Raw genomic sequence first — 27,082 nt, 5'->3', positions numbered from 1 at the left:
AAAAGGTGTGAAACCTCTTTGCCATAATTATCCAAGTCTGATGCCATTACTATGCTGAGGGAAAAATGGAGTAAGCCATAAACCACTGAAAAGTAGTATATAAACGAGATTAATTTTATTAGAGCATTACATTAAAAACATACTAAAGAAAAAATAATTGACAAGAATCAAGAAACTGTGGAGGAGACATGGAAGTAGGTAAAGAGAGGGTAGAGGTCCAATAAAATGTGGGGAAGCAAAGCCAAAAAGGTCAATAAGACATACAGAGGCAGCGCTAAGTGGTAAGGGATTCAACTAGTTAAAAGATGCACCATGCACACAGCAGTATAAGCTGCCATAAAGTCACTTCTGCTTACCCATAGTAGGCCTAGACTGCTATAGCATTCCTTGTGGCCCCTGAGGTATGTTTCACGTACCTGTTTTATCAAAGGGGTGTTGATGGAGATTCCTGCCTCAGATATTTAAATATATGCCAAACAGAAGGTGCCAATGATTGCGGTGCATGCGCACCGGACCCCGTGCACGTAAGGAGTTACTTCCTCCATTGCCGTCATTGCATTGTGCGCATGCAGATGAACTCGCACCTGGTGATGTTATTGGGCATGTGCACAATGCTCGGTCGATAGCTGCTAAAGGAGTTACGTGATGGAGACTCACAGTGTGAGTGTGCACCATCGGCAGACATTTTGTTATAGACCATGGGAGTGGCCATCTTGGAGGGCATCTAAGTGAGTGTATGTCATATGCTCCTACATGAGGGGGTGACCTCTCCCTACCTGTGCCCACTCTGATCAACATGACGCCTTCCACCAAATAGCTCCTTATGCTCCAGCATGTCTGGTTTCTCTACAATTTTGATTTTTAACTGCTGTCTTGTCTGTTTTTATTATTGTCTATTTGTGGGCTACCACCTTATGTGGTTTGACATTTTGACATCCCCCTGGATCCACATCATACATCCTGGATGCACCTTCCTCTTCCACCTTCTGTTTGAGTGTCGAGAATGGATGACATTCTTGGCTCAATAGAATTTTAACGTCACTTACCTCTTGTAAGATCAAGATCCACCAATGTTCCTATGATCATCATCCACAAATGTTAATATTGGATTTAACATATATGCAAGGACTATTTATGATGCTTTTAGCTGTCATCTACAGCTTTTTATTTATCTAACCACCTATGTAATGCAATATGTATTATTGATGGACCTTTTGTTTATTCCATATTGATGTCTAAAATTACCAGTTTTATTGTTCTCTGACACTGCCTGGCTACTATGCTGCTGTATCTCAGTCACTTTATCTTTGGGCATTTTTTACCTGGCATCTTTCTCTTTTTGGGATATGATTCTCCTTCTGCACGTTCCACACTTTCACTACTTATCCATTGTTTATAATTTGGGTTTTATACATATTGCCCTTTTTGTGCAGTTAGTGTCTTCATGTTGTCATTATTTGTCCTCAATGCTCTTTCCCTGTAATTAGATTTCACCCCTTCCTTCGCATGCCCAATGATGTCACCGGGTGCGAGTTCACCCGCGTGTGAACAATGCAACGACGGCAATGGAGGAAATGACTCCTTACATGCATGGGGTCTGGGGTGCGTGCGCCGCAAAACATCTGAGGCAGGACTCTCAATCCACACCCCTTCAATAAAGCATGTACACAAAACGTGTGTCAGGGGCCACAAGGAGGGCTATAGCAGTCCAGACCTACTATGGGTAAGCAGACTTTTTATGGCATCCTATACTGCTGGTGTGCATGGTGCATCTTATAACTATAACTGAATCCCTTACCACTTGGTGCTGCTTCTATATGTCTTATTGACCTTCTTGACTTTGATTCCCCATGTCGTATTGGATCTCCACCCTCTACCTACTTCCATGTCTCCTCCACAATTTGATCTTCGTCATTTAATTTTTGTTAAAGGGAAGGTGCCACCAGTTTTCTCGTATTTTGTTTTTTTGTGAAATTAAGCTTAAAATAGTAATTAAAATGTATTAATGCAATGTTTGCACTGTTTGCAAACATTTCTATATGAAAAATATTATATATTTTTCTACAAATATACATATTTACCACTAGTGGGAGCATTTTCCGTTTTAGACCTCAAGCAGCTATAGTAAGATTTAGCAGCTCTGCCCCAGGGATATTAGACCACCCAAAAGGGGAGGGAAATGGTGATGTCAGCAGTTACTGCCCCAACAGTAAGAATGAAGAGCAGCATCACAGGGCAGCACCATTTTGTGTGTGACTGCCCTGTGACCTGCTATCACCAGCAGTTACTGCATCAGAGGCACAGCTTGTTTACAGAGGAGCAGAACACAGTGGACTCAGCAGCATCTGGACCCAAGAAGAGTAAAGACATGTGGTGTGCATGGAGCAGCATTGGGAGCTGTCTGGGAGCTCCAGCTCTGCAGTGAATAGCCAGGCATTATGGAGGGAGGGGAGAGATGCATTGTATGGCTAAGGCCGGGGTCACACTAGACCGCAATACGGACAAGTACAATGCGATAAAAAAATCGCATAGCGCTCATCCCAATGTTAATCTATGGGGCAGCTCCCATCATCCGATATTCTCTCGGCCGTATTCAGGATCCGAGTGAAATCGCAGCATGTTGCAATTCTCAGCGTATCTCGGCCGAGAATCGCCAATGAAAGTCTATGGGGGTGATAAAAAAATCGCACAGCACACGGACCATCAGTGTGACGTGCGAGAAATTCTCAGGCATTGGGCAGGTGACAGGAAAGGCTCAGCCATTATTTGCTCATTTTGCAAGTGTGTGAGAAAATCTCACCATACGGACGCCACACGGATGCCAAACGGATCATTGGATGCGAGAAAATCGCATCCTCGCACTGCACACGGATCACTGTTTTGGTAACATTTGTGTAATTCTTGTCCATCAAAAACTTTTTTTATACGTTGTGTGTGTCCCCGGCCTAAGAGTGACTGATGGGAGAGAAAGAGACGTGAAGTAAGATGAGTGAGACACATATGGAGTGTGATGGGGAGATACACATTGAGGCTGTGTGCACACGTTCAGGATTTTTCGCATTTTTTTGCGTTCACTATAAAAATGTGATAAAAACAATTTAAAAATGCATACATATGCATCCCATCATTTATAATGCATTCCGTAATTTTTGTGCATATGTTGCGTTTTTTCTGGGGGGAAAAAGGCATCGCAGTAAAAAACGCAACATGTTCTGCGCATGCCGTGTCTCCTCCTTTGATGTGGGCTCCGGCGCTGAGCCCACATCAAAGTCACGACATGTCGGCTGTTTTGTACAGCTGACATGTGCGCACAATAGCGGCAGGTGAAATCGCAATTCACCCGCCGCTATTAACCTGTTAAATGCCGCTGTCAAATGCTGACAGCGGCATTTAACTACCGCTTCCAGCCGTGCGGCCAGAAATGGGCGTATCGTCCACCCCCGTCACATGATCAGGGGTTGGCGATGCGTCAGGATGGTAACCATAGAGGTCCTTGAGACCTCTATAGCTACTGACGCCGGCCTGCTGTGAGCGCCACCACCCATAGCAAGCCTGTAATTCAGCTACGGAGCAGCAATCTGATGATCGCTGCTATGTAGCTGAGCCGATCGAGTTGTGCCAGCTTCTAGTTTCCCATGGAGGCTATTGAAGCATGGCAAATGTAAAAAAAATGTTTTTAAAAATATGAAAAAAAAATAAAATTAAAGTTTAAATCACCCCCCTTTTGCCCCATGAAAAATAAAATAATAAAAAAATCAAACCTACACATATTTAGTATCGCCGCGTTCAGAATCGCCCAATCTGTCAATAGAAAAAAAACATGACTGACATGTGCCCGCAATAGCGGCGGGTGAAATCGCGATTCAACCGTTCCTCTGTATGTGTTTTCCGTCCGGCGGAAACAGCTGTTTTGACGGGTCCTGCAAAAAACGGATGAAGCGTGTGGCCATCCGGCGCTAATACAACTCAATGAGAAAATAACGGATCCGGCGGAAAAAAACTGATCTGGCAGAAAAAAAAGTAAATTGTGGAAAAAACAGATCTGGCGTGAAAAAACGGATCCTGCGGAAAAAACTGATCTGGCAGAAAAAAAAGGAACTTGTGGGAAAAAAACGGATCCGGCGGAAAAACGGATTAGGCGGGAAAAAAAGGATCCGATGGAAAAAAAACTGATCTGGCAGAAAAAAAAGGAAATTGTGGAAAAAAACGGATAAGGCGGAAAAAAGGATCCGATGGAAAAAAAAACTGATCTGGCAGAAAAAAAAGGAAATTGTGGAAAAAAACGGATCCGGCGGGAAAAAACGGAACTGGCAGATAAAAAAAAGAACTTGTGGAAAAAAATGGATCCGGCGGGAAAAAACGGATCTGGCGGGAAAAAACGGATCAGGCGGGAAAAAAAGGATCCGATGGAAAATAAACTGATCTGGCAGAAAAAAAAGGAAATTGTGGAAAAAAACAGATCAGGCGGGAAAAAAAGGATCCGATGGAAAAAAAAAAACTGATCTGGCAGAAAAAAAAGGAAATTGTGGAAAAAAACTGATCCGGCGGGAAAAAACTGATCCGACGGGAAAAGACTGATCAGGCGGGAAAAAAAGGATCCAATGGAAAAAAACTGATCTGGCAGAGAAAAAAGGAAATTGTGGAAAAAAACGGATCTGGCGGGAAAAAACAGATCAGGCGGGAAAAAAAAGGATCCGATGGAAAAAAAACTGATCTGACAGAAAAAAAAGGAAATTGTGGAAAAAAACGGATCCGGCGGGAAAAAACGGATCCGGCGGGAATTAACGGATCCAGCAGGAAAAAATGGATCCGGCGGGAAAAAAACGGATCCGGCGGGAAAAAATGGATCCGGTGGAAAAAACAGATCTGGTGGAAAAAAACGGATTCTGCAAATGTGCTCGCAGGATGCGTTTTTTTCCCATAAACTTGTATTAGCGACAGATCGTGACGGATGGCCACACGTCGCGTCCGTCGTGCAACGGATCCGTCGTGTTTTGGCGGACCGTCGGCACGAAAAACGTTCAAGTGACCTTTTTTTGTCCAGCGCGTCCGCCATTTTCTAGCGCGCATGCGCTGCCAAAACTCCGCCCCCTCCTTCTAGACTTCAGAATGGGCAGTGGATGTGTTGAAAAACTGCATCCGCTGCCCACGTCGGGCACAAATTTCACAACGTGCGTCGGTACGTCGGCCCGACGCATAGCGACGGACTCGTACAGACGCAAGTGAGGGTTGAATTAAAAAAACAAAAAAAACCGCGTGGGCGCCCGTGCAATTTTCTACGCCAGAGGGGGAAAGCCGACGGCCGGGGGCCAATATCTGTAGCCTGCTATGAATATCAGCCCGCAGCTGTCTGTATAGCCTTTACTGGCTATTAAAATAAGGGGACCCCAAAAAAAAAAATTGCGTGGGGTCCCCCTATATTTTATGGCCAGAAAGGCTACGCAGACAGCTGCAGGCTGATATTCATAGCCTAGAGAGGGACCATGGATATTGCCCCCCCTCCCCCCCCCCCCGGCTACAAACTCCAGTCCGCAGCCGCCCCAGAAATGGCGCATCTGTAAGATGCGCCAATTCCGGCACTTAGCCCCTCTCTTCCCACTCCCGTGTAGCGGTGGGATATGGGGTAATGAAGGGTTAATGTCACCTTGCTATTGTAAGGTGACATTAAGCCGGGTTAATAACGGAGAGGCGTCAATAAGACGCCTATCCGTTATTAATCCAATAGTAAGAAAGGGTTAAAAAAAACATGCACACATTAGGAAAAAAGTATTTTAATATTCTTCGTTTCACCATACTTACCATACTTCAGCGCCTGCAAAAAACGTAAAATAATAAACCGTATACTACCTATCCGCCGTAGTCCAATTAATATCGAGTGTCCCACGACGATCTCCCCTATAGAACAGTGACATCGGGTGATGTCACTGCTCTATAGGACCCTCAGTGACACACTGACAGGAGACAATGGCTCCTGCAGTGCATCACTGAGAGGTTACCTTAGGACAAGGTCTCACTTTATGGCAATTGCTGCCTGGGAAAATTTCTCATACACCAATGGCATAAAGTGAGACTAGGGACTTTTTTTTTTTACAGCGGCGGAGGAATACAGTGGTGGAAGGATACCTTCCTGCTGTCATCATTGTGTTCCTGGAGCCCCTAGAGAGCAGTCGCATTATCTGATGCTGCTGTTCTCCACGGGAGATCGTCGTGGGACACTCGTGGATTTCTGCGGACAGGGAGTATATTGGTTGTTTGTTTTTTTAATATTTTTTTTACAGATGACACTGGCTTCGGGGAACAAAGTGACAAGTAATGGTGAGTATGAAATCTATGTTTAATGTACTGTATGTCTATATGTATGTAATGTATGAATGTATTGTATGTGGCATGTATGTGGCATGTATGTGGCATGTATGTATGTAGCATGCATGTATGTAGCACGTATGTATGGAGTATATATGGAGTATGTATGGAGTATTTTTTTTTCTTCATTCAACACATTAGCCGGATGATGGACTATTACTGTCCCATAATTGGCTAATGTGTCAATCACTGTCATTGTAGCAGGCATCGTCCAATGGGACTTGTAGTCCCATCGGACGATGCTTGCATACACGCATAGAGACCCCCCCACGCTGCACTGAGACCCCCCCACGCCGCACAGAGACCCCCCCACGCCACACAGAGACCCCCCCACGCCGCACAGAGACCCCCCCACGCCGCATAGAGAGGGAGAGCAACACAGGGGGAGAGTGCAGTTTACCGGAGATCACTGGGACTCTGTGCAAGTGGGGAGGCGGAGACAGAGCAGAGGGAAGCAAACACGGCAGAGTGTGAGAGCAGAGGATGTCTGCCCAGAACGTGCAGTGCCTGCAGTACAGAGGAGCAGTTAGTGCTTCTTCTCTCCTGTGATAGAGAGTAAGTGGAGCTCAACAAATAGCACTGGACTATAATAAAATGGCAGCTAGTTACACCTACAGCAGTGAGTTGTGCAGCCCACAGAGGCGTGCCCAGCTCACTGCTAATGCTGCTGCAATGTTACAGATAGGGTCCGAGCCGGTCTATTATCTCCTATGTCCATGGGGTGCCGTAATCTGACACTGATAGTGACGTGCTACTGCTGCAAAACCAAGATGTCAGCCCCCAGTGCATTCTTTCTACTCATATATCACACGAAATCTGTTTTACATGCATTCAAATCTGGGTTATAACAGCATGTTATGCTACATTACATTGATTAATTAATGATCTACAAACGCGGTACCTTCCCTTTAAGTATGTTTTGAATGTAATGCTTTAATAAAATTCATCTTGTTTATATACTACCTTTAGGTGTTTTTTGGCTTTCTCCATTATTCCCTCAGTATTGTAATGTTTTTAGCACTCCACTATTGTGATTATACCCTTTTGTATGTAGGGAGAGCTATAGTTTAACAGCCCTAGTACAGAAATCGTGCTTTTTGATTATTAAGTCTGATGCCATGTACGAAGCAAAGACCTTTCAGAATGACCAAATTGCAAGTAACCAGATCAAACCCTGTATTGACAATAAATCGGAAAACTAGAGCATACTTCAGTCCTGAAGCATGAACAATTCTGGTCTGTAAATCAGACTGGGACTTAGTACCAGCATAAGATAAGTATTGATCTGTTTTCATATGTTCTTGAACTTTTATGTAGGCTTATTCGGATTTATAAAGTGTAAAATAATTCATCAAATTCTTGAAGTTATTAAATAAATGAACTGTTGTCAAGTAAAGAGCACGTTACCACACATTTGTACTTTAGCTATTTTTTCAAAGCGCACAATCTGTAACACTAAGAACGTGAGCAGTTTAAAGAAATATACTTTATTATATTATAAAAGGTGCAAAACTGTTTTTTAAGCATAACATTTCAGAACGTAATATAATATGGTTTATATGCTTTTCTATAACTGTTTTTTTGCTTGTTTCACATCTTAATTTGAATTTACAACAATAATGACAAATCCACTTTTAAAGCGCAACAAAGTACATCCATTTGTGATAATATAACAAAAAAATCTTAAAGTTATAATGCTGAACGTCCTAGCAGTGAAAAATTGATGGCTAGACTAATGCACAAAGCACTTACATAATTCTAAATACTGTACTCATTTTATTGTTAGACATACATTGAAAGGGAAATACAACTCATATTTCCATTATAATAAAAGCGCCAGCAATTCCCATCATGAAAATTTCCAAAATCAAAGTGCTATCAAATAAATAAATATAATGGAAATTGCTAGAATACTGAAAGTTATTTGGTTTGCAAATGTTCATCTATGGAAAGAGTACAATATATGCCAATTGCTAAACTGAAACAATCATGCTTGATTTATTTATCAGGCATTTCTGTGAAAAGTTCCTTTATTCTTTTATTAAGAAGTTAGAATACAGTAGGCATACCTTCTGCTTTGGATTTTTTTTCTTTCCTCTTCAAAAACGGAACCTGTCACTTAGGAGTGACTAAAGACACCAGATGCGCTGCCAAGCTGGCTGTCAATCAGAGGGCTGGGGCGTGCTTACAGTTGGCACTCACAGTATAGTAAGAGGTGACTTTAGCCACTCCGCAGAGCTTTCGGTAAGGTGCCTGAGCAGCATTATAATGCTGCTTACCTTCAGATAAATACCATTTTACGAGTTGACAGATTCCCTTTAATGCTACTTGGAGTTGGTGTCAATTAGTGTTTTTGAAAAGTCACTGCAATATGCTAGAGACTAAATTCTCCCGATTTCTAACTGATGCAGAATGACAGAAAACACAGATTATACTGGTCTATGTCTTGAAGTCAACCAATACTGATGAGTAGGGGTGAGTGAATATGTTCTGTTCCCTCCTTATTCAGCAAGCTATAGCGCTTACAGAATAAGCTGCAGAGGGAACCCAGCTACCTGGATCACTTGTGCTAATCAGCTGTTCCGAGCTGCAGCAGCATGTGTCGCAGCGGTGTGACAGTCACAACAAACAGGCTCTCCATGCATGTGTTGTGACAGTGACACAGCCGCGACACATGCAGCTGCAGCGCCGGACAGCTGATTAGCCTGAGTGATCGAGTAAGTCAGTTTCCCTCTGCAGCTTATTCGGTAAGGCTGGTTTCAGACTTGCGCATGGCAGCCTTCTTTCTTCATTAAGCCCACCCACTGCCACTCCTCTTCCTTCAGCTCTGCCTACATCTGCTTGCGTCCTGCGTAACCTATCTTTACCATTGGGTACGCAGGCCATGCAGATGTATGCGGATGCCTCCGCATGCGTCGTTATGATGCTGCGCTGACCTGCGTCGAACGCAACATGTTGCATTTTGTTGCAGTCGGTGCACCGTCAAAAAGACGCATGCGGAGGCATCCGCATGGCCTGCATAACCAATGTTAAAAATAGGTACGCAGGACGCATGCAGACGTAGGTGGAGCTTAAGGAAGAGGTGCAGCAGTGGGCGGGGCTTAACAGAGGAAGAAGGCTGCCAAGCTCTGCCGAACGCTAGTGTGAAACTAGCCTAAGTGCTATAGCTTGCCGAATAAGGAAGGAGCCGAACATATTTGCTCATCTCTACTGATGAGCTGCACTTGTTGTTCACCAGACTTTCTGTTCTTATATGTAGACTGGATATTTATTTAGGGTTGGCAGGACATAAAATCATGGGAAAATTCATTTTAAAGCTTGTTTCTTAAGAATTCTAATATGCAAGTGTCTTTTGTAACAATATAACATCTTTGGCATATCTGGAACTCCAACCAATTACCTTATTGTGAGGAGACATTAAAATAGCCACAGTGCAAAGGCAAATGGCTTAAATCTAGCACCATCTGAACGCCGAGCTTTGTTGATTAAAATAAATGAGATTGTTGGCCTCAATTTTTAGGCAATGTAAATATTTTTAGGCATTTAAGCATATTTCAGGTTCTGACCTTCTAGTACGACTTTATGAATTGAGAATGTAATATTAAAAATAGTTATATCTTGAATGTGGCTTGAGACACACAAAAAAAGTTTTGATCTTCTGAAGCTCATCAGAAAATGTAGAGAGACAAATGATATATCTATTGGCTCAGTTCAGGTCAACTAATCTCAAGAATACAAAGGTGCAGTCAGACTTACAAAAAGTGCAAAAAAAATTTAAATCATGGGGCAAGAAAATGAAGAGAAGATCTAAAATAGCTAGTTTGGCAAAATTTTGATTGCAGAGTTGGTTTCAGATGATTGGATAGTTCATAACTATTACAACACACATGAGCAATGAGACAAATAACTCAATCGGATGTTGATGTCATCAAGGATGGTCTTTCCATTCACCCAACAAGGCCAATAATGACATACAGCCAGTTATTGGCATATACAATATCAATAATACAAAGTTATATTATTAGAGGGGTTTCCAGTTTAATTACTCCAAAATCCTAAATACAATAAAATCGATCTATACTTGCCTCATGTAGCAGCATCATTCCAGTGATTTGCCCCGAGATTGACTTGACTTGTGTCACAAGTTGACCACAGTCAATGAGTGGCTGTCAGAATGGACATCCACTCTATTGAAGGCTGCAGTTGAGGAGAAGCTGCTCATTAGCTGCAAAAGTCATTTAAGGGCCTGTGTACATGTTCCATATTTTTATTGTGTTTTTTTTTGTGCAGATTTGTCACAAAACCTGAAGGGTTTCCTGATGCCAGCAAAGTAAATAAGAACCCTGAGGGCTCATGCACACTTTGCTTATTTGTGACTTACAGATTTGGTGCAGAATTGAATGTCAATTCTTTCAGCGTATTTGCTGCAGATTTCACTCATACTAATGAGCGTGGAAAAATCTGCAACAAAAATGCATATAAAAAACATAGAAAAAATGTGTCAAAAAATGGCACACATTTTACATTGCATTTTTGTTGACAAGAAAAGCAGGAATGGTGCAGAAATGTCTGCATCAAATATTTAACGTGCACATACTCTAACTCTCTGGGAACAGCAGCAACAACATCACTGGAGCATTGATGCAGTAGGCGAGTATAAATAATTTTTTTATTTGAATTTGGGTCTTGAGGAAATTGAGCTGCTGCTGATCGGTAGTGGACAACCCTTTCAATCTAAAGTTATAAAACAAATATGAAAGCTACAATACAATCTTGTCATTTATAGTGATAGCAACTTTATGACCCACAAACTTATCCTCCCTGCTGAGTACTGACTTCACATTTGTATTAAGGAACAAAAATAATCTTGAGTTTAAAAAGAACTTGTCATGTGAAAAAACGCTATTAACCTACAGATATGGGGTTAATTTCCAGGTAAATCGTGTTCTGATCCTTCCCGGTGCCTGCACTTAGAGCCCCGCTACGGGGAGGAAATTATCTTTATTCCCCCTGGCATCATTCAGGTTTCAGCCATGGGGTAGCGCAGCTTCAGTAACTTCTTTGTGTATAGAGAACGGTGGCTGTAACTGCACCCTGGGACTTGACTGAAGCCAGGCATAATGCTGAGCTGCTGTCAGTCAGTACTTGGGGCATGGTTATAGCTCTCTATACACAGAACGATTAATGAATCCATGCCAGCGCTGCCCGTATGACTTTAATTCGTTGCTGGGAGGAATAAAGTTAATTTCCTCCTGGCGGAGGGGCTCTCAGTGCAGGTGCCATGCAAATTCAGAAAGCTATTAACCTGCAAATTAACCCCATATCACGTGACAGGTTCCCTTTAATTAAGGCTCCATTTACACTTCTGTTTCATAACATGGTTCTGATCTTCTTGGCAGTAGACTCAAAAACAACAGAACCCTGGGGGAACCTAAAGGACCCCATTATAAGTCAATCTGATCTATTAGAATTCAATGGCAATCCATTTGAAAAAAAGATCCATCATACCAATCATGGCTCGTTCAAAAAACAAAAGCATCATATTAGTGCGAACAGGGCCTGATTCCTGTATTATTTTTGACTTTGACTGTATTTGGTCTACCTCAGATATGAAGTTTAGTACAGGGACTATTTCTATTTTTTTTCTTTTGACATATTATACCAATAGTTAAGACCACAATCTGGATAATTCACTTGACTTTTTCCTGTACAATTTGTGTGTGTTGATTCTAAAACATTTTAAAATCTGCGGGTCTTGGTAAAAATCTAACTGATCCGCAAAAACACTTAACTATCCAACCAATTACATAGCAAAGGAACTGGCTAATGATCCAAAAATAAGTAGTTTGACTACACCTTTTGATAGAAGTTATTAAAAAGACGTGCCAGTTTACTTAAATATTCTAAGGCTGGACACAGCAACATAACACATGTGCATTTCATAACCAGTAAAGAATACTCTGGTACAAGCACAACCCATGCAGTTCTACTTTTCTCAGCAGTAATAATAAATGCCTTGTAATAAATAGAATTATCATGCATTCAAAGCTCTTCAAAGTATAGGGAATTAAAAATTATTAATGAAGTGTTAAGCCACTAATATTCATTTATTTTTTTCAAAGGAAGGGATAAATTCAGTTCATGCCCATGGATTATTTTTTTGTGTTTGGGACACAATTTTATACTTCCATTGGCTAAAATGGGAGATTTGTTAAGACCCATCATATGGCACAATAAAGCTTTTCCCGCAGAACTTTTTCATGCAAAAATAAGATTTTATTTTTCTTCTAAAATGTAAAGTTTAAGATTGTAAACAAATGTCTTTAACAACTACTGCCGTCATCAGTAAGTAAAAATCCTGCCCTCACTTCTGTACATATTTTCTAATGTCTATACAGATTTCATATCCGTAGTGTGTTATTGCGCGCTGAGCACCATAACATCTCTGACACCAAAAAATAGAAACACACAGTAAATACAAGTTCATTTAGGAAAAATAGTTATACTACAGAACAGCATCTGTAGATAAGAAAATCAGCAAATTAAAAAAAATACTAGGAAAATTTCTATTTTTCACATTCTTGGAAAAAAAGAAAAAAAAAGTATTTTTTGCTACGTACATATATATTTTAACTGAGCGTCATCTCACCATTATTTATTTGGTGAGCAGAAAAAAACAATATGAATATAATATAGTGAATAGCACAATGACATTTTTTAGTCAAAACTTTTTTTATACTAAAGAAATTGTTATAATAAATATTTTTTCACTTTATCTACAACGATACAAATAATAAAAGTGCTGAATATTTAAATTCAGAATATTCAGTAGTCTCAGTGTAAACATAATCTATTCCTTATCTATTTTTAATTTATTGTTTCTTTAAATGCTATATATATATTTTTTTAATTATTTTTTAATAATAATATAAGTAAAATATTTGCATAGGGAGCATTTAATAGCCCTTTATATCCATTTCTCCTGATTTCTGTACAAGACACAAATGTAAAGTATTTATGGAACACATTGTCACGTAGGTGAAATCATGCAAACGAAAATGTAATGCTTCAAGTAAAATTATCAAACCTGCATGATTAAAAAACAAAACAAAAAAAGAATTAAAAAATAAAATAAATAGAGGTAGTAACATGTAGTAAACAATAACGTTTTAAACAATGTAAGGCCCATTCTGCCACTTAAAATTCATGCAATTAATCTATTTTTGTTCCGCTACTGTTTAAAGTAGAAATTGAAACATGGATAATTGTATTATATCCTTGTTTTACTTAATATACTATATTTTACTATATTTCAAAAAGTAAATGACAGTAGTCAGGTGTGTATATGTGTGTATACCTATGAGCATAGTTACACACACACACGCACATTTACGTACAAAGGCAGGTTAAATAGAAAGTTAAAAAACCAGAGTTAAAACCATCATTTAGCTAGTACAAGCAAAAACACTGGTTTGCTATCTTATAATTAGAAAAAAAAATAAATTTGGTTTTCTTGCTGACCTCTACAGCTTCCCTTAATTTCAAGGAGAGGTACAATAAGCAAAGAAGCTGAGAGCTTAACTTTTAAGTCTATGTAACTGTCGAAAAGGTACAGTAACTCCTGTGAGAAACTTAAACCAAGCATTCAAAGCATTTTGCACACAGTAATATTAATTTAAAAGACAGTTCTTTCCATTAAAATGTTTCAAATGCTACATATAGGTAAACATTTTATTTTATTCAAAATATTAAAGTATCAAGCTCTTTGTTAGTTAACTTTTTTTTTTTTTTGCTGAAATACATTATGTTAGACAACACTGTTAAAACTGGACGCCCAGTTTTATTAAATCATTTTATGTAAATGACATCTGAAATGTACATAAATACTCTATTTTTTCCATTTTTTTTCATAACAACAATAAAACAATGCCAGCTCAAAGATTTGGTCATTCAGACATATCCTTTATGTGGTTTGTGCTTCTTTGACATTGCAAACTCTGTAACAAAAATAAAAAAAGCCACATTTGGCAGTGAATATCTGTGACTAATCCAACGTCTATCTCCTTTACTTCATCAAGAGCGTTATAAGCGCACTCGGATATTGGCTTTCCAATATCACGTGTCTTAGACCACTGAAAAATCTAATTTAACATCATCTTAGACTCATCTGTCAAGTATGATCATGAAAACCGAGCCAAGGTCTACTTCCGGAGCTCCACAAAAAATAGTGCTAAGTACATGTTTAATGTAATTGCCTATAGATTGCAATGTGTCTGTGTGTGGGTTAAGGAGAATGTCTATTTCTACACATGCAGAATGAGAAAACAATTTGTATTTTCATAGTTCATTAAATAGATCATTATGTCCTATGCTCAAGTGAACTGTGTAGAAAACTAACGTGGCAATTCCAGTGTTGTTTTTTTGTCATCTCAAAATCAAGCATGAAAGACCTTGGGGAAATGGAGACAGAAAGCAGTTTTCTGGTTATTCTTCACAGTAGCCTGAGTAGTGCACAACTGGAGTTCTCCAGGAACTCAGTGTATGATGTTATTAAACTACATATTTGTTCTTTTGAGATAAAACCCCCATATAGTTTGTCCAAGTTTTCAGCTAAGAGTCATTAGTAGAATCTTCTGTACTCTCAAGAACAGTCTTAAATACTTGTGAGTTCAAGAACCGTGGAAATGAGTCTCTGTGCATCAGTGTATAAATCTGAAGTTGGGCATCTTCGTACATGTGAGGTGTCGGGTCTAACAAATTCCTGTTGATCACTTCCCGGACTCTGGAGTCAAGACTGACCTGTGGATACAGACAAGTTATAGGAACTGGGTTTTCTATTGCAATGAAATATACTGTGCAGAAAAATATACGTCAGACTGTTAAAAAAGTACACAATAAAACATCCGGAAGAGCTCTATGTCGACCACCTTTTACAATTTTTTTGTAATACAATGTATAGGGCCCAAGCTGCAATACAAGGCCCAGATTAAAATAATTGTTCAACTCGGCCTGTAAGTAAAACCATTTCCGACATCACATCACACTAAGAAACACACTTGGTACCTCTATCCATATACAGTATGTCACTGATAATGTGTTTCTGGTCAGACCTTTCCTGGAATTTTTTCCCCTATTTATTATACGCTGCATGATAAAATTAATGTCATCTTTCAAAACTACAAATCATTCTGCAAAAAAATAAGCTCATATATGGCAACGCTGGTTGAAAGGTAAAAAATTATGGCCTTTGAAAAAAGAAGAAGAAAATATTAAATATACATAATTTGGCTGCGTCCATAAGTATGTAAAGGAAATTGTAACAAAGTTAAAAAAAAAAAAGATTTACAAGACCTTGGTGCTACAATTGAAGGGGGAGTGAAGTACAGGGAATCACCGACCTATGAACATCTGACTTACATACAACCCCTTTTCATAAACGTCTAATGTTCAATAAAAAAACCCCCAATAGTTCTCTGTCCACTGTCCAGTCCACTACTTTTCTGCCGTCGCGCACCGCATCTCCAGCCTCTTCATGATAGACCAAGACGCCTGGAAATTTCCTGTTCATGCCCAGGCCCCTGGAGTTACTGCGCATCATAAGGTCACCTTGTGACGCGCAGTAATTTCCAAGGCCTTGACACGGCCACATGTCCTGGCCTATAGTGAAGAGGCCAGAGATGCGGGACGCCTGACAATGAGAAAAAGAGGCCCGGAAAACTCATTGCAAGCAGTGGGGTGACCGGAGTGGTCAAGTGAGAGTTACATTTTCTTCCTGGTCCTGTTTCAACTTACATACATATCCGGGATACAAACAAAACTACAGGACAAATTTAGTTCACAACCCAGGCATTGCCTGTAAAGACATTCAATTTTTGCAGTTTCTAAACTTTGAAGTTTAGTGTCAGCTCTTTCATAATCAGATGTATCATCTTGAGTTACTCTAGTTCTGAAGCAATTCTGATTATCTCTAGTTCTTCTGCTGAAAATGGGCTTGCAGCAGCTCATTCATCAGTGATTCTCAGCCTGGGCGGTCGTATCCTACCACCATCCAGGTTGAAAACTATTTATCCCCAGACATGGATTATAGCATTGGACAGAACGCTGGGCAGGTGAGGGATATTGTTGTTTTTTTATTTTAATTTTATTACATGAGACGTTGGCTTCAATGGAATAGGCGTTAGGTGAGGTGAGCGTTAGGTGAGCATAACTGTTTGTTATTTTTAAATAAAAATGGAAAAGTGATTTTTGTTTGGATTTCAAATAAAGAACGTTATCCTTGTTGTGTCTTTAGTTACAATACAACTACAGGATTAATAATGGATAGGTGATGTCACCAGACAATACAAATGTCACATCAACTCCACAAATATTACCCCACTTGCCCTGCCACAGAGCAAAGCACCAGAATTGGTGCATTTAATAGATGTGCCTTTTCTGGGTGGCTGTGGGCTGCTATTTTTAGGCTGGGGGTCAAGAACCATGGTCCCTTACCAGTGTGTGAATATACCAGCCCCCAGCTGTCTGTTTTAGCAAGGCTGAATGTCAAAAATAGGGGGACCCCACGCCATTTTTTAAAATTATTTATTTAAATGAACAAAACAGCTTGGGGACCCCTCTATTCTTGATAACCAGCCTTGCTGAAGCTGACAGCTAAGAATTGTAGCCCACAGCTGTCAGTTTTGCCTGGCTGGTTATCAAAAATACAGGAGAACTCACGCCGCTTTATTTATTTACAGTGCAGGTGGTGGCTGATGAATGCTCCCACCAGCTGCCGCCTGCTCTCACTGTTACTAGTGGCAGCAGGTGTAGGCAGATGGAAGTAATAGTCTCATCAGTTGCCACCTGCTCGCTCTGTTATCAGTTGAATATAACTCTCAACATTCTCTCCTGCTCGCAATGATCGCCGGCAGAGCAGGGCTGAATAATGAGAGCTGTCTTCAGCACCTGGCGCCAGGGAACAGCGCTAACAGTACCGCTGCTTGCCAATCGCCAATACGTGTGGTACTGATGCGGCACACGGTTGACACACTTGTGCCGCAAATATTACATACATGGACACTGATATCTCCAGTACTGGAAACATCAGGACGCGTTAAACTGGCCTTATGTGTAGGTGTGAGGAAATACAATGATGCTACCAGAACTGTCACCAACCTTATGGACCTTTAGGGAAGGAGCAATAGTTTTTGACTTCTTAGATTTTTTTTTATTTAAGTAATGAAAAATAGAGGGAAAGTTCATAGAATTTTTAAGTTTTTTATATTTTTTAAATTTTTTTGCCCCATTTGGGGCTTTAAACCTGCAACAACTTGATGACTTGTACAGTGCACTGCAATAGGCCTGTATTACAAACATGGCAGCTTCCTTCTTTCTCTCCTTATGGGGCGGCCCAGATTCCTCTGAGCAGGACAGCAACAGAGGCCATCTCCCCCCATGATATAGCCTAAAGTAGTTCATCACAACTTAATGGTGTACATTTTCCCCACTTACAAGTCAAAGGCTATTCATAATAGGGTTTGCTTACCTTCGGCTCATGTCCTTTATCACTTACCCCAAGTGGCAAGAATCTGTCCCTTAAAGCATATTTCAGGGCTGGCGTGGTGCCACTAATACAGTGGGGCAAAAAAGTATTTAGTCAGTCAGCAATAGTGCAAGTTCCACCACTTAAAAAGATGAGAGGCATCTGTAATTTGCATCATAGGTAGACCTCAACTATGGGAGACAAACTGAGAAAAAAAAATCCAGAAAATCACATTGTCTGTTTTTTTAACAATTTATTTGCATATTATGGTGGAAAATAAGTATTTGGTCAGAAACAAACAATCAAGATTTCTGGCTCTCACAGACCTGTAACTTCTTCTTTAAGAGTCTCCTCTTTCCTCCACTCATTACCTGTAGTAATGGCACCTGCTTAAACTTGTTATCAGTATAAAAAGACACCTGTGCACACCCTCAAACAGTCTGACTCCAAACTCCACTATGGTGAAGACCAAAGAGCTGTCAAAGGACACCAGAAACAAAATTGTAGCCCTGCACCAGGCTGGGAAGACTGAATCTGCAATAGCCAACCAGCTTGGAGTGAAGAAATCAACAGTGGGAGCAATAATTAGAAAATGGAAGACATACAAGACCACTGATAATCTCCCTCGATCTGGGGCTCCATGCAAAATCCCACCCCGTGGGGTCAGAATGATCACAAGAACGGTGAGCAAAAATCCCAGAACCACGCGGGGGGGACCTAGTGAATGAACTGCAGAGAGCTGGGACCAATGTAACAAGGCCTACCATAAGTAACACACTACGCCACCATGGACTCAGATCCTGCAGTGCCAGACGTTTCCCACTGCTTAAGCCAGTACATGTCCGGGCCCGTCTGAAGTTTGCTAGAGAGCATTTGGATGATCCAGAGGAGTTTTGGGAGAATGTCCTATGGTCTGATGAAACCAAACTGGAACTGTTTGGTAGAAACACAACTTGTCGTGTTTGGAGGAAAAAGAATACTGAGTTGCATCCATCAAACACCATACCTACTGTAAAGTATGGTGGTGGAAACATCATGCTTTGGGGCTGTTTCTCTGCAAAGGGGCCAGGACGACTGATCCGGGTACATGAAAGAATGAATGGGGCCATGTATCGTGAGATTTTGAGTGCAAACCTCCTTCCATCAGCAAGGGCATTGACGATGAAACGTGGCTGGGTCTTTCAACATGACAATGATCCAAAGCACACCGCCAGGGCAACGAAGGAGTGGCTTCGTAAGAAGCATTTCAAGGTCCTGGAGTGGCCTAGCCAGTCTCCAGATCTCAACCCTATAGAAAACCTTTGGAGGGAGTTGAAAGTCCGTGTTGCCAAGCGAAAAGCCAAAAACATCACTGCTCTAGAGGAGATCTGCATGGAGGAATGGGCCAACATACCAACAACAGTGTGTGGCAACCTTGTGAAGACTTACAGAAAACATTTGACCTCTGTCATTGCCAACAAAGGATATATTACAAAGTATTGAGATGAAATTTTGTTTCTGACCAAATACTTATTTTCCACCATAATATACAAATAAATTGTTAAAAAAACAGACAATGTGATTTTCTGGATTTTTTTTTCTCAGTTTGTCTCCCATAGTTGAGGTCTAACTATGATGTAAATTACAGACGCCTCTCATCTTTTTAAGTGGTGGAACTTGCACTATTGCTGACTGACTAAATACTTTTTTGCCCCACTGTATATGGTAAGTTCCTTGCCCCAGTATTATACTTACCAGTTGCCGTCTTTAGCTCTTCCTTGCGTCATTGAAGTCCTGCGCTGCCATTTTGTGACAAATTGTGACTGACCGGAAGTGAGAGGTAACTATCACAAGCTCTCAATGCAAGTTTATGAGCGCCAAAACAAGGCTCTCACTTACACTGAGTAGTGCCCTTGGTTCACTCAGCAAACACTGGAGCAATCCGGCAGGTCACAACCTGCAGAAGACCTACTGAAGCGATGGTATTAGAAGATGGTGGCTGGTATGTATAATAATGGGGGAAGGGAACTTAAATTAGTTGCACCACTCCAGTGTTGCAATAAAAAAAAATTGGAGTGGTGTTTAAGTGACTTGGGCCGCATCTACAGTGTGTAGTTACACTACATGTAATCGACATAAACTTCTACAACTCATTTCAGGGTGACATCCCTCGACTGCTCTTGTCAGCCTGCAGCCATGCCCACATGTTCCCTCAAGCACACAACAAACAGGTTAACCAACCTCATTGTGTTAAATGAACATAAGCAGCACTAACCGCTCAACATTATACTATAAAACTACAATTGCGTTAACATGTCACAGTGGAGGTCCTTCCAAAGGACAAAGTTAAAGGGCCAATCTTTTGAAAAATTGTTAACCCTCAAAGTCCAATGTTCAGCCCATTAGTAGTGTTCTTTTCTCTGCAGTGAAGGTAAGTGCTCTTTGGTTAATACAGACTACTGTCCCTTCATGACAGGCAACTCCTGTGTGACAGGCGTCATTCAACAATGGGCGCTTTCTATTACTACAAACTAAAGTGCTTATTAGTTAATGCATTCTCATGTCATGCAGCTATGACTTGAAATTGTATGACAGAAACCTGCATTAAGCGCTGGGCCTTCCTATAAAGGAAACATGTTTCGCCTGAAGCAGAAGGTTCCACAAAGCCCGCACACATCACACAGTGTAATGGTTTTTCATTTTGCCCTGTTGTGTAAGTGCAGGCACCATCAGCAAGTGTTATGCTACTGTAGCTTTATAAGGTATGACTGAAGCCATTATATAATAGCAAGATGATTGGAAGTCAATAACTGGTCTGTTTACACAGATTGACTAACATCATGCAGAGAAACCTAAGGACAGGACTCCAGAGAATACTGTGTGCACAGAATGATTGTTTGGCCACGTTCACACATTCAGTATTTGTTCAGTATCTCTAAGGTAAACCAGGAGTGGGTGAAAAATACAGAAGTGGTGACGTGTTTCTATTACACTTTTCCTGTGACTGTTCCTCCTTGATTTTGGCTTACAAATAATGAGGTAAAAAACTCACCAAATACTGAATGTGTGAACTTGGCCTAAAACGATTGTTTTGCACTCATAGAATATCATAGTTATCGGCAGCGCATCAGCTGTTTACATGTTGCGATATGCTGCCAATAACGATAATTTTTGATCCAGCTTAAAAATCATCGCTCCCGATGAACAAGCGTCTGTGAGTCCCTGCTGGTGTCCCACACATGAAGAGAAGGTAGCAGATGTGCTAGTGGGGATGAGGTTTCAGTGATTTGTGAGGGAGAGCAGAGTGTGTAAGAAAAATGTATTGCTGCGGGGAGCAGAGAGACAGGGATATGAAATTTTGTTAGCAGGGAATGATTGCGCTGTGAGGGTGAGATGTGCTTCTCGAGGACGTTAATTACGCTGAAGGGAAGATGGGGCTGCAAGGGGGAGATTTAGGGAGAACAGGAGGGAATGGTAAGGTGCAGGGGTGCAAATGGGGAGATCAGTATGAGGGAGATGTCATGTTTCAGAGATGGAGGGGTCATAGATAGTGCTGTGAGAGGGAAATGTAGGGATGGATAGGAAGAAGTTGGTGTCGAAGATGTAGGAAGAGTAAATGAAGACTTGGAAAACAAAAAGTGCAACAAGGTCTTATCCAGTATAAAATAAAAAAATAAAACAGATTGTGCTCACCTTGTAGGGTTATGATAGTTACAACTCCTTTTGTTAGCTTGTGGAGGGAGAAGGTTGCTGCGGATCCATAAAGAAAAATAGCATGTAGATAACTGGAAAAATGGATATAATGGTGCGGTGCTAATGTTCCATCAGGCTATGAGAAGAGAATGAAATATATTTAAATGCATGAAATATTTCAAAGCATGCAGAACTTCTTTGTCAGTACAAACCACAATAATTAAGATACGATTATTGTTGTTTGTCCTGATGAAGACGTTTTGTATGCTTTGAATTGCATTGACAAATAAAAAAACGCAGTTAAATATACTTCATTGTCTTCTCATAGCCTGGTGCAAGATTGGCAGAGTGGCATTACATCCATTTTTTCACTTGTCTACAAAAATGTGAGAAGAAAATATGTTCCTGAAGGCAATGGGAACAATGGTGGAGTTTGCAATTTAATAATGATCATACTACACCTTGCTGTGGATAACAGAGAGAAGTTGAGGAATGGCAAATGTGGCTATTTGTGGATGAGAATGAATGGACCCAGGTGCCTAATGAACGTAATTCTGGCTGTCTGACACTGGCTCTGTAGACCAGTGACTGTAACGCTTGCAGTTGGCACATGTGGTTCGTGGACCCACTGTGCCACGGGGCTGGGCTTGCCTGGGAGGGGCATAGCTAAGGAGCTACCTGGTGTTCACTGAAGCTCCTGAAGGTTGAGAAATGCTTAAGCTGCAGGTAGCCACCAGGTACCACTCTCAGGAAGTCTCTGGTACCGCATCTACCAATCCCAAGGGTCGAGTTCGCTGGATGGGGAGACATGACAGGAGTCACCAGTGAGCAGGATTCAGAGACTTACAGAGAGTCCAGGTAACTTGAATCTCGGGGATAGGTTCTCGCAGTATATCAGGAAATGGTTCAGGTACCACCAATGTGGTTTCAGGGTTTGGATACCGCAGAAGTAGTTTTGGATTCAGGCGCCGCCGGAGTAGTTTCGGGTACAGGTACCGCTGGAGCGGTTTTGGATTCAGGTTCAGGCACACACTATACTAGACTAATGGGATGACTTTTGATTTACGAAATAGAAATTAAAACTATGTTCTCCTTCTTTGGCTATTATTTCTTTTCCAAAAAGGTAATCTAGACAAGTTGGTCAAACACTAATTTTGACACAAAGTATACACATCTGTAAGTATTTTTGCATCACACTTTTAATTTTCCATGGATCATCAATGGAAGAGACTCAACTAACAAGGAGGACTTACCTCTTTTGGTGAAAGTATGGAGATATAATCTTCATATATATTTCTAGCCTTTTCCTCAACTAATTTCTTGTTTTGTTCATTCTTTAGGTCTTCACATGCAAGCCAGAAAAGTAGATTTTCTTCACTGTATTCTGTGCGTAAAAATTCTCGGAAGAGATTTCTTCCTGCAGGACTCTTCATCATCTTGTCAAAATTGTGAGACCAAGTTAGAATTTCTTCCATGGTTGGAATTTGGCTGAAAGTCAGGATGTCTTATTAGTATACTCTTATATGTATTCTGAACCAATTACAGTGATTGTTATACAGAGTGAATAGTTGTTTGACAAATGAAACCTTAAACAGACAGTACAAGTACTAGTGGGTGAACCAGGCTTGGACTAACATCATTTTATTATTATTTTTTTAAATTTATAAATAGTAAACATTAAATAAGCAACTTTGCAATGTATCTTATCACAGAAATCTTCATTGCTAAGTATGCCGAGATGAGGAGACTTAAAGCCGCAATGCTCCTCTGGGAAATATGCTACTTATGAAAATTGTCTCTTCAGAGAGGAAGAGAACTAGAACTCTAGTGCCACCTATTGGAAGGTAGCATTCTTACAAGTCAATGTCAACCCTTTAACGGGTCTTGTCGCATGACTTAGGATAATAGCCACTCGTCAGTGCAAAATGTCAGATATCGGTCGGACGCCTCTCACACAGCCAAGCCAGATCTCCACTTTGCACTGATAAGAGGCAGTACCAAAAAACACGTATCCTATAATTGAGAATACTTGAAGGAATGATCAAGTTCAGGAGGAGAAAGAAGTACATTTCTGTGATAAAATATTTTTTGAAAAAAAATTTGAATCAACAATTTTAGTTACTCTTTAAATGGTGATATAGCATCTGTTGTTACTATCCCTTGTGGTAGGGAATTCCACAGTATGACTAACCGTACGATTAACCATATCTTATGTAGATGCTGGAATCATCTTTCACACACACACACACACACACACACACACACACACACACACACACACACACACACACTATATATATCGTATATAAATATTCATGCCCCATTTTATTGGGATTTTATGTGATATGCCAACACTAAGTAGAAAGTATTTGTGAATTGTAGAGGAATGATACATGGTTTATAATGAAATAATATAAATCTGAAAATTGTGATGTGCATTTATATTCAGCCATCTGTAGTCTGATACTTTTGTAGAACCTTTCACTTCTATTATTGCTACAAGTCTTTTGGGATCGGTCTCTACAAGCTTTGCACATCTAGAAGCTGAACATTTTGCCCATACTCCTTTGCAAAATAACTCTAGCTCAGTGACATTGGACGGAGAGCACCTGTGAACAGCGATTTTCAAGTCTTCGGATTTTGGTATGGGCTTAGGGCCAATTAAACACATGAATATCCTGCTATAAGGTGAACCTATGCCCCATTCCTGAGTCTTTTTCAGCCTCTAACAGGATTTCTTCTAAGATTGCCCTGTTTTTAGCTGCATCCATCATCCCATCAACAACAGCAGGACAACGACCCTAAACATACTGATAGAGCTACAGTGGCTTGCAAAGGTATTCACCCTCTTGGCATTTCACTGTTTTTTTAGTCTGCATCAGTTGATGTAAAGAACGTGCCTACGAATGTGAATATTTGGTTTTTTTGTTATTGTGAAGGAAACAACAAATAGGACAACATAAATTATAACTTCAGTGTGCATAACTATTCACATTCCTAAAGTCAGTACTTTGTAAAAACCTTATTTTGCAGCAATTACAACTGCAAATCGCTTTGGATAAGTGTCTATGAGCTTTCCACATCTTATAACTGGGATTTTTGCTCATTCCTCAAGGCAAGACCTCTCCTGCTCCTTCAAATTAGATGGATTACTCTGGTGGACAGCAACCTTCAAGCCTGACCACAGATTCTTAATTGGATTAAGGTCTGTGCTTTGAGTATTACTTTAGCAGTATATTTTGGGTCATTGCCTTTTGGAAGGTGAACCTCTGTCCCAGTCTTAAATCACTGACAAACTGAAACAGTTTTTGCTCAAGAATATCCCTGTATTTAACACCATCCATCTTCTCCTTGACTTGGACCATTTCCCTGTCTCTGCTACCGAAAAACATCCCCCCAGCATGATGTTGCCACCACTACGTTTATCTTGATGGCCAAAAAGTTCCTGACCACAGCACCTTCCTTCATACTTTTGGGAAGTCTCCCACATGTCTTTTTGCAAACGCAAAATGAGCTTTAGAATTTTTGTGTGTAAGTATAGGCTTTTTTGTGGCCACTTTTTCATAAAGGCCACCTCTATGGAGTGTACCGCTTATTGTGGTCACATGGTCAGATACTCCAGTCTTTGCTTGGGAACTCTGGAACTCTTTCAGGATTACCTTTGGTCTCTGTGTTGCCTCTCTGATAAACACCCTCCTCTCCTGGGCTGAGAGTTTTGGTGGGCGGCCCTCACTTGGCAGATTTGTTGTGGTACCATGTTTTTCTAAGCCAACCATGACTTGTGCTTCTCAACAACTTTGTCCCTGACTTGTTTGGAGATCTCCTTGGTCTTCATGGTGTTGCTAGGTTAGTGGTGCCTGTAGTCTTTCAGAAAAGCTGTGTTTTTCATGGCAGATCCTGTGACACTTAGATTGCACACAGGTGGACTTTTAGGGGCTTCATAGCAAAAGGGGTGAATTCTTATGCACATGCCAATTTTTAGTTATTTGATCAAGTAAATATCATTTATGCCTATATTTTCCTCATTTCATTTCACCAACTTAAACTTCTTAGTCCTGATACACCAGATATAAATCGGACTACAAAAATGTTTAAACACAGGTTGTAATGTACCAAAATAGGTAAAAAGCCAAGGGAGTGAATACTTTCACAAGCCACTGTACAATAGAATGGTTGAGATCGAAGCATATTCATGCGTGTGAATGGCTTAATCAAATTTCAGACCTAAATCCTATTGAGAATCTGTGACAAAACTTGAAACTGCTGTTCATAAAGGTATCAATCCAATCTCACTAAGCTATAGCAAGTGTGCACAGAAGAATGGACAAAAATGTCAGACTCTAAATCCTTAACCCCTTCCCGTCATGCGCCGTACATGGACTGCTCTGCGAGAGCTGCGTTCCCACAAACAGCAGCACATATACTGCGGCACGATTGCCGCGGCGATTGGGAGCTGGTGTCAGATATATATGAGAGCTGACACCCCGCATCAATGCCCACGATCGGGCTAGCACCGATCGCGGGCATTTAACCCCTCTGATGCTGCTGTTAGTAGTGACAGCGACATAGAGGAGAATTGCACAGGGAATGAGTTCTTTGCGAACTTCATCAGGACAACGCGATGCGATCGCATTGTCCTGATGGTCTACATGGAAACCCATGGCGGCAAGATGACCGCGGGGTCCTGCAGGGAAGGTGGCCTGTGAGTGCCTGCTGAGAGCGATCTGACGCCAAACAGTGATGTCCCAGGATGAGACAATGTAAAAAAGTTAAAAAAAAATATTAAAAAGTGGATCCGAATGCAGTGCGATTGCTATCCGATTGCAATGTGATTTTAACATGAGCTTTTACATAGAGCAATTCTCTATGTCATTTAAACATCATTTTCAAAGGAAATATTCATTAAAACACACATATATAAATGATAGATAGATAGATAGATAGATAGATAGATAGATAGATAGATAGATAGATAGATAGATAGATAGATAGATTCAAGGTTTGGTGCTTGCCTGTGGAAGCTTTTTTGCACCAGGACTGTTTTTTTGTGCTGCTCAGATAGAAGAGATATATACACATAGGATACATAGATATATAGATGTCAGTGACACACACATATACAGTATATACAGTACAGAGCAAAAGTTTAGACACCCCTCATTTAAAGATTTTTCTGTATTTTCATGACTACGAAAATTGTAAATTCACACTGAAGGCATCAAAACTATGAATTAACACATGTGGAATTATATACTTAACAAAAAAGTATAAAACAACTGAAAATATGTCTTACTGCTTTGCACACTTTTGGCATTCTCTTGATGAGCTTCAAGAGGTAGTCACCGGAAATGGTTTTCACTTCACAGGTGTACCCTGTCAGGTTTAATAAGTGGGATTTCTTGCCTTATAAATGGGGTTGGGACCATCAGTTGTGTTGTGCAGAAGTCTGGTGGATACACAGCTGATAGTCCTACCGAATAGACTGTTAGAATTTGTATTATGGCAAGAAAAAAGCAGCTAAGTAAA

General features: G+C 40.6%; 1 protein-coding gene across 3 annotated transcripts in view; it reads right to left on the bottom strand.

Annotated features, from left to right (window-relative positions):
* Positions 1-13,766: 13,766 nt before the first annotated feature.
* Positions 13,767-27,082, bottom strand: part of RGS17 (regulator of G protein signaling 17) — a 189,753-nt gene continuing 176,437 nt past the window's right edge. For all 3 annotated transcript variants that reach the window (XM_069769193.1, XM_069769194.1, XM_069769195.1), the window contains 2 exons: positions 22,810-23,044; positions 13,767-15,162 (listed from right to left, as the gene is read on the bottom strand). In XM_069769193.1, the coding sequence (XP_069625294.1) occupies positions 14,974-15,162; positions 22,810-23,044 (424 nt within the window). In that variant the 3' untranslated portion in view covers positions 13,767-14,973. The remainder of the gene's footprint in view (positions 15,163-22,809; positions 23,045-27,082) is intronic.

This window comes from Ranitomeya imitator, chromosome 5, assembly GCF_032444005.1.
Source record: "Ranitomeya imitator isolate aRanImi1 chromosome 5, aRanImi1.pri, whole genome shotgun sequence".
NCBI lineage: Eukaryota > Metazoa > Chordata > Amphibia > Anura > Dendrobatidae > Ranitomeya > Ranitomeya imitator.
This window is presented reverse-complemented; position numbering and strand designations above follow the sequence as displayed.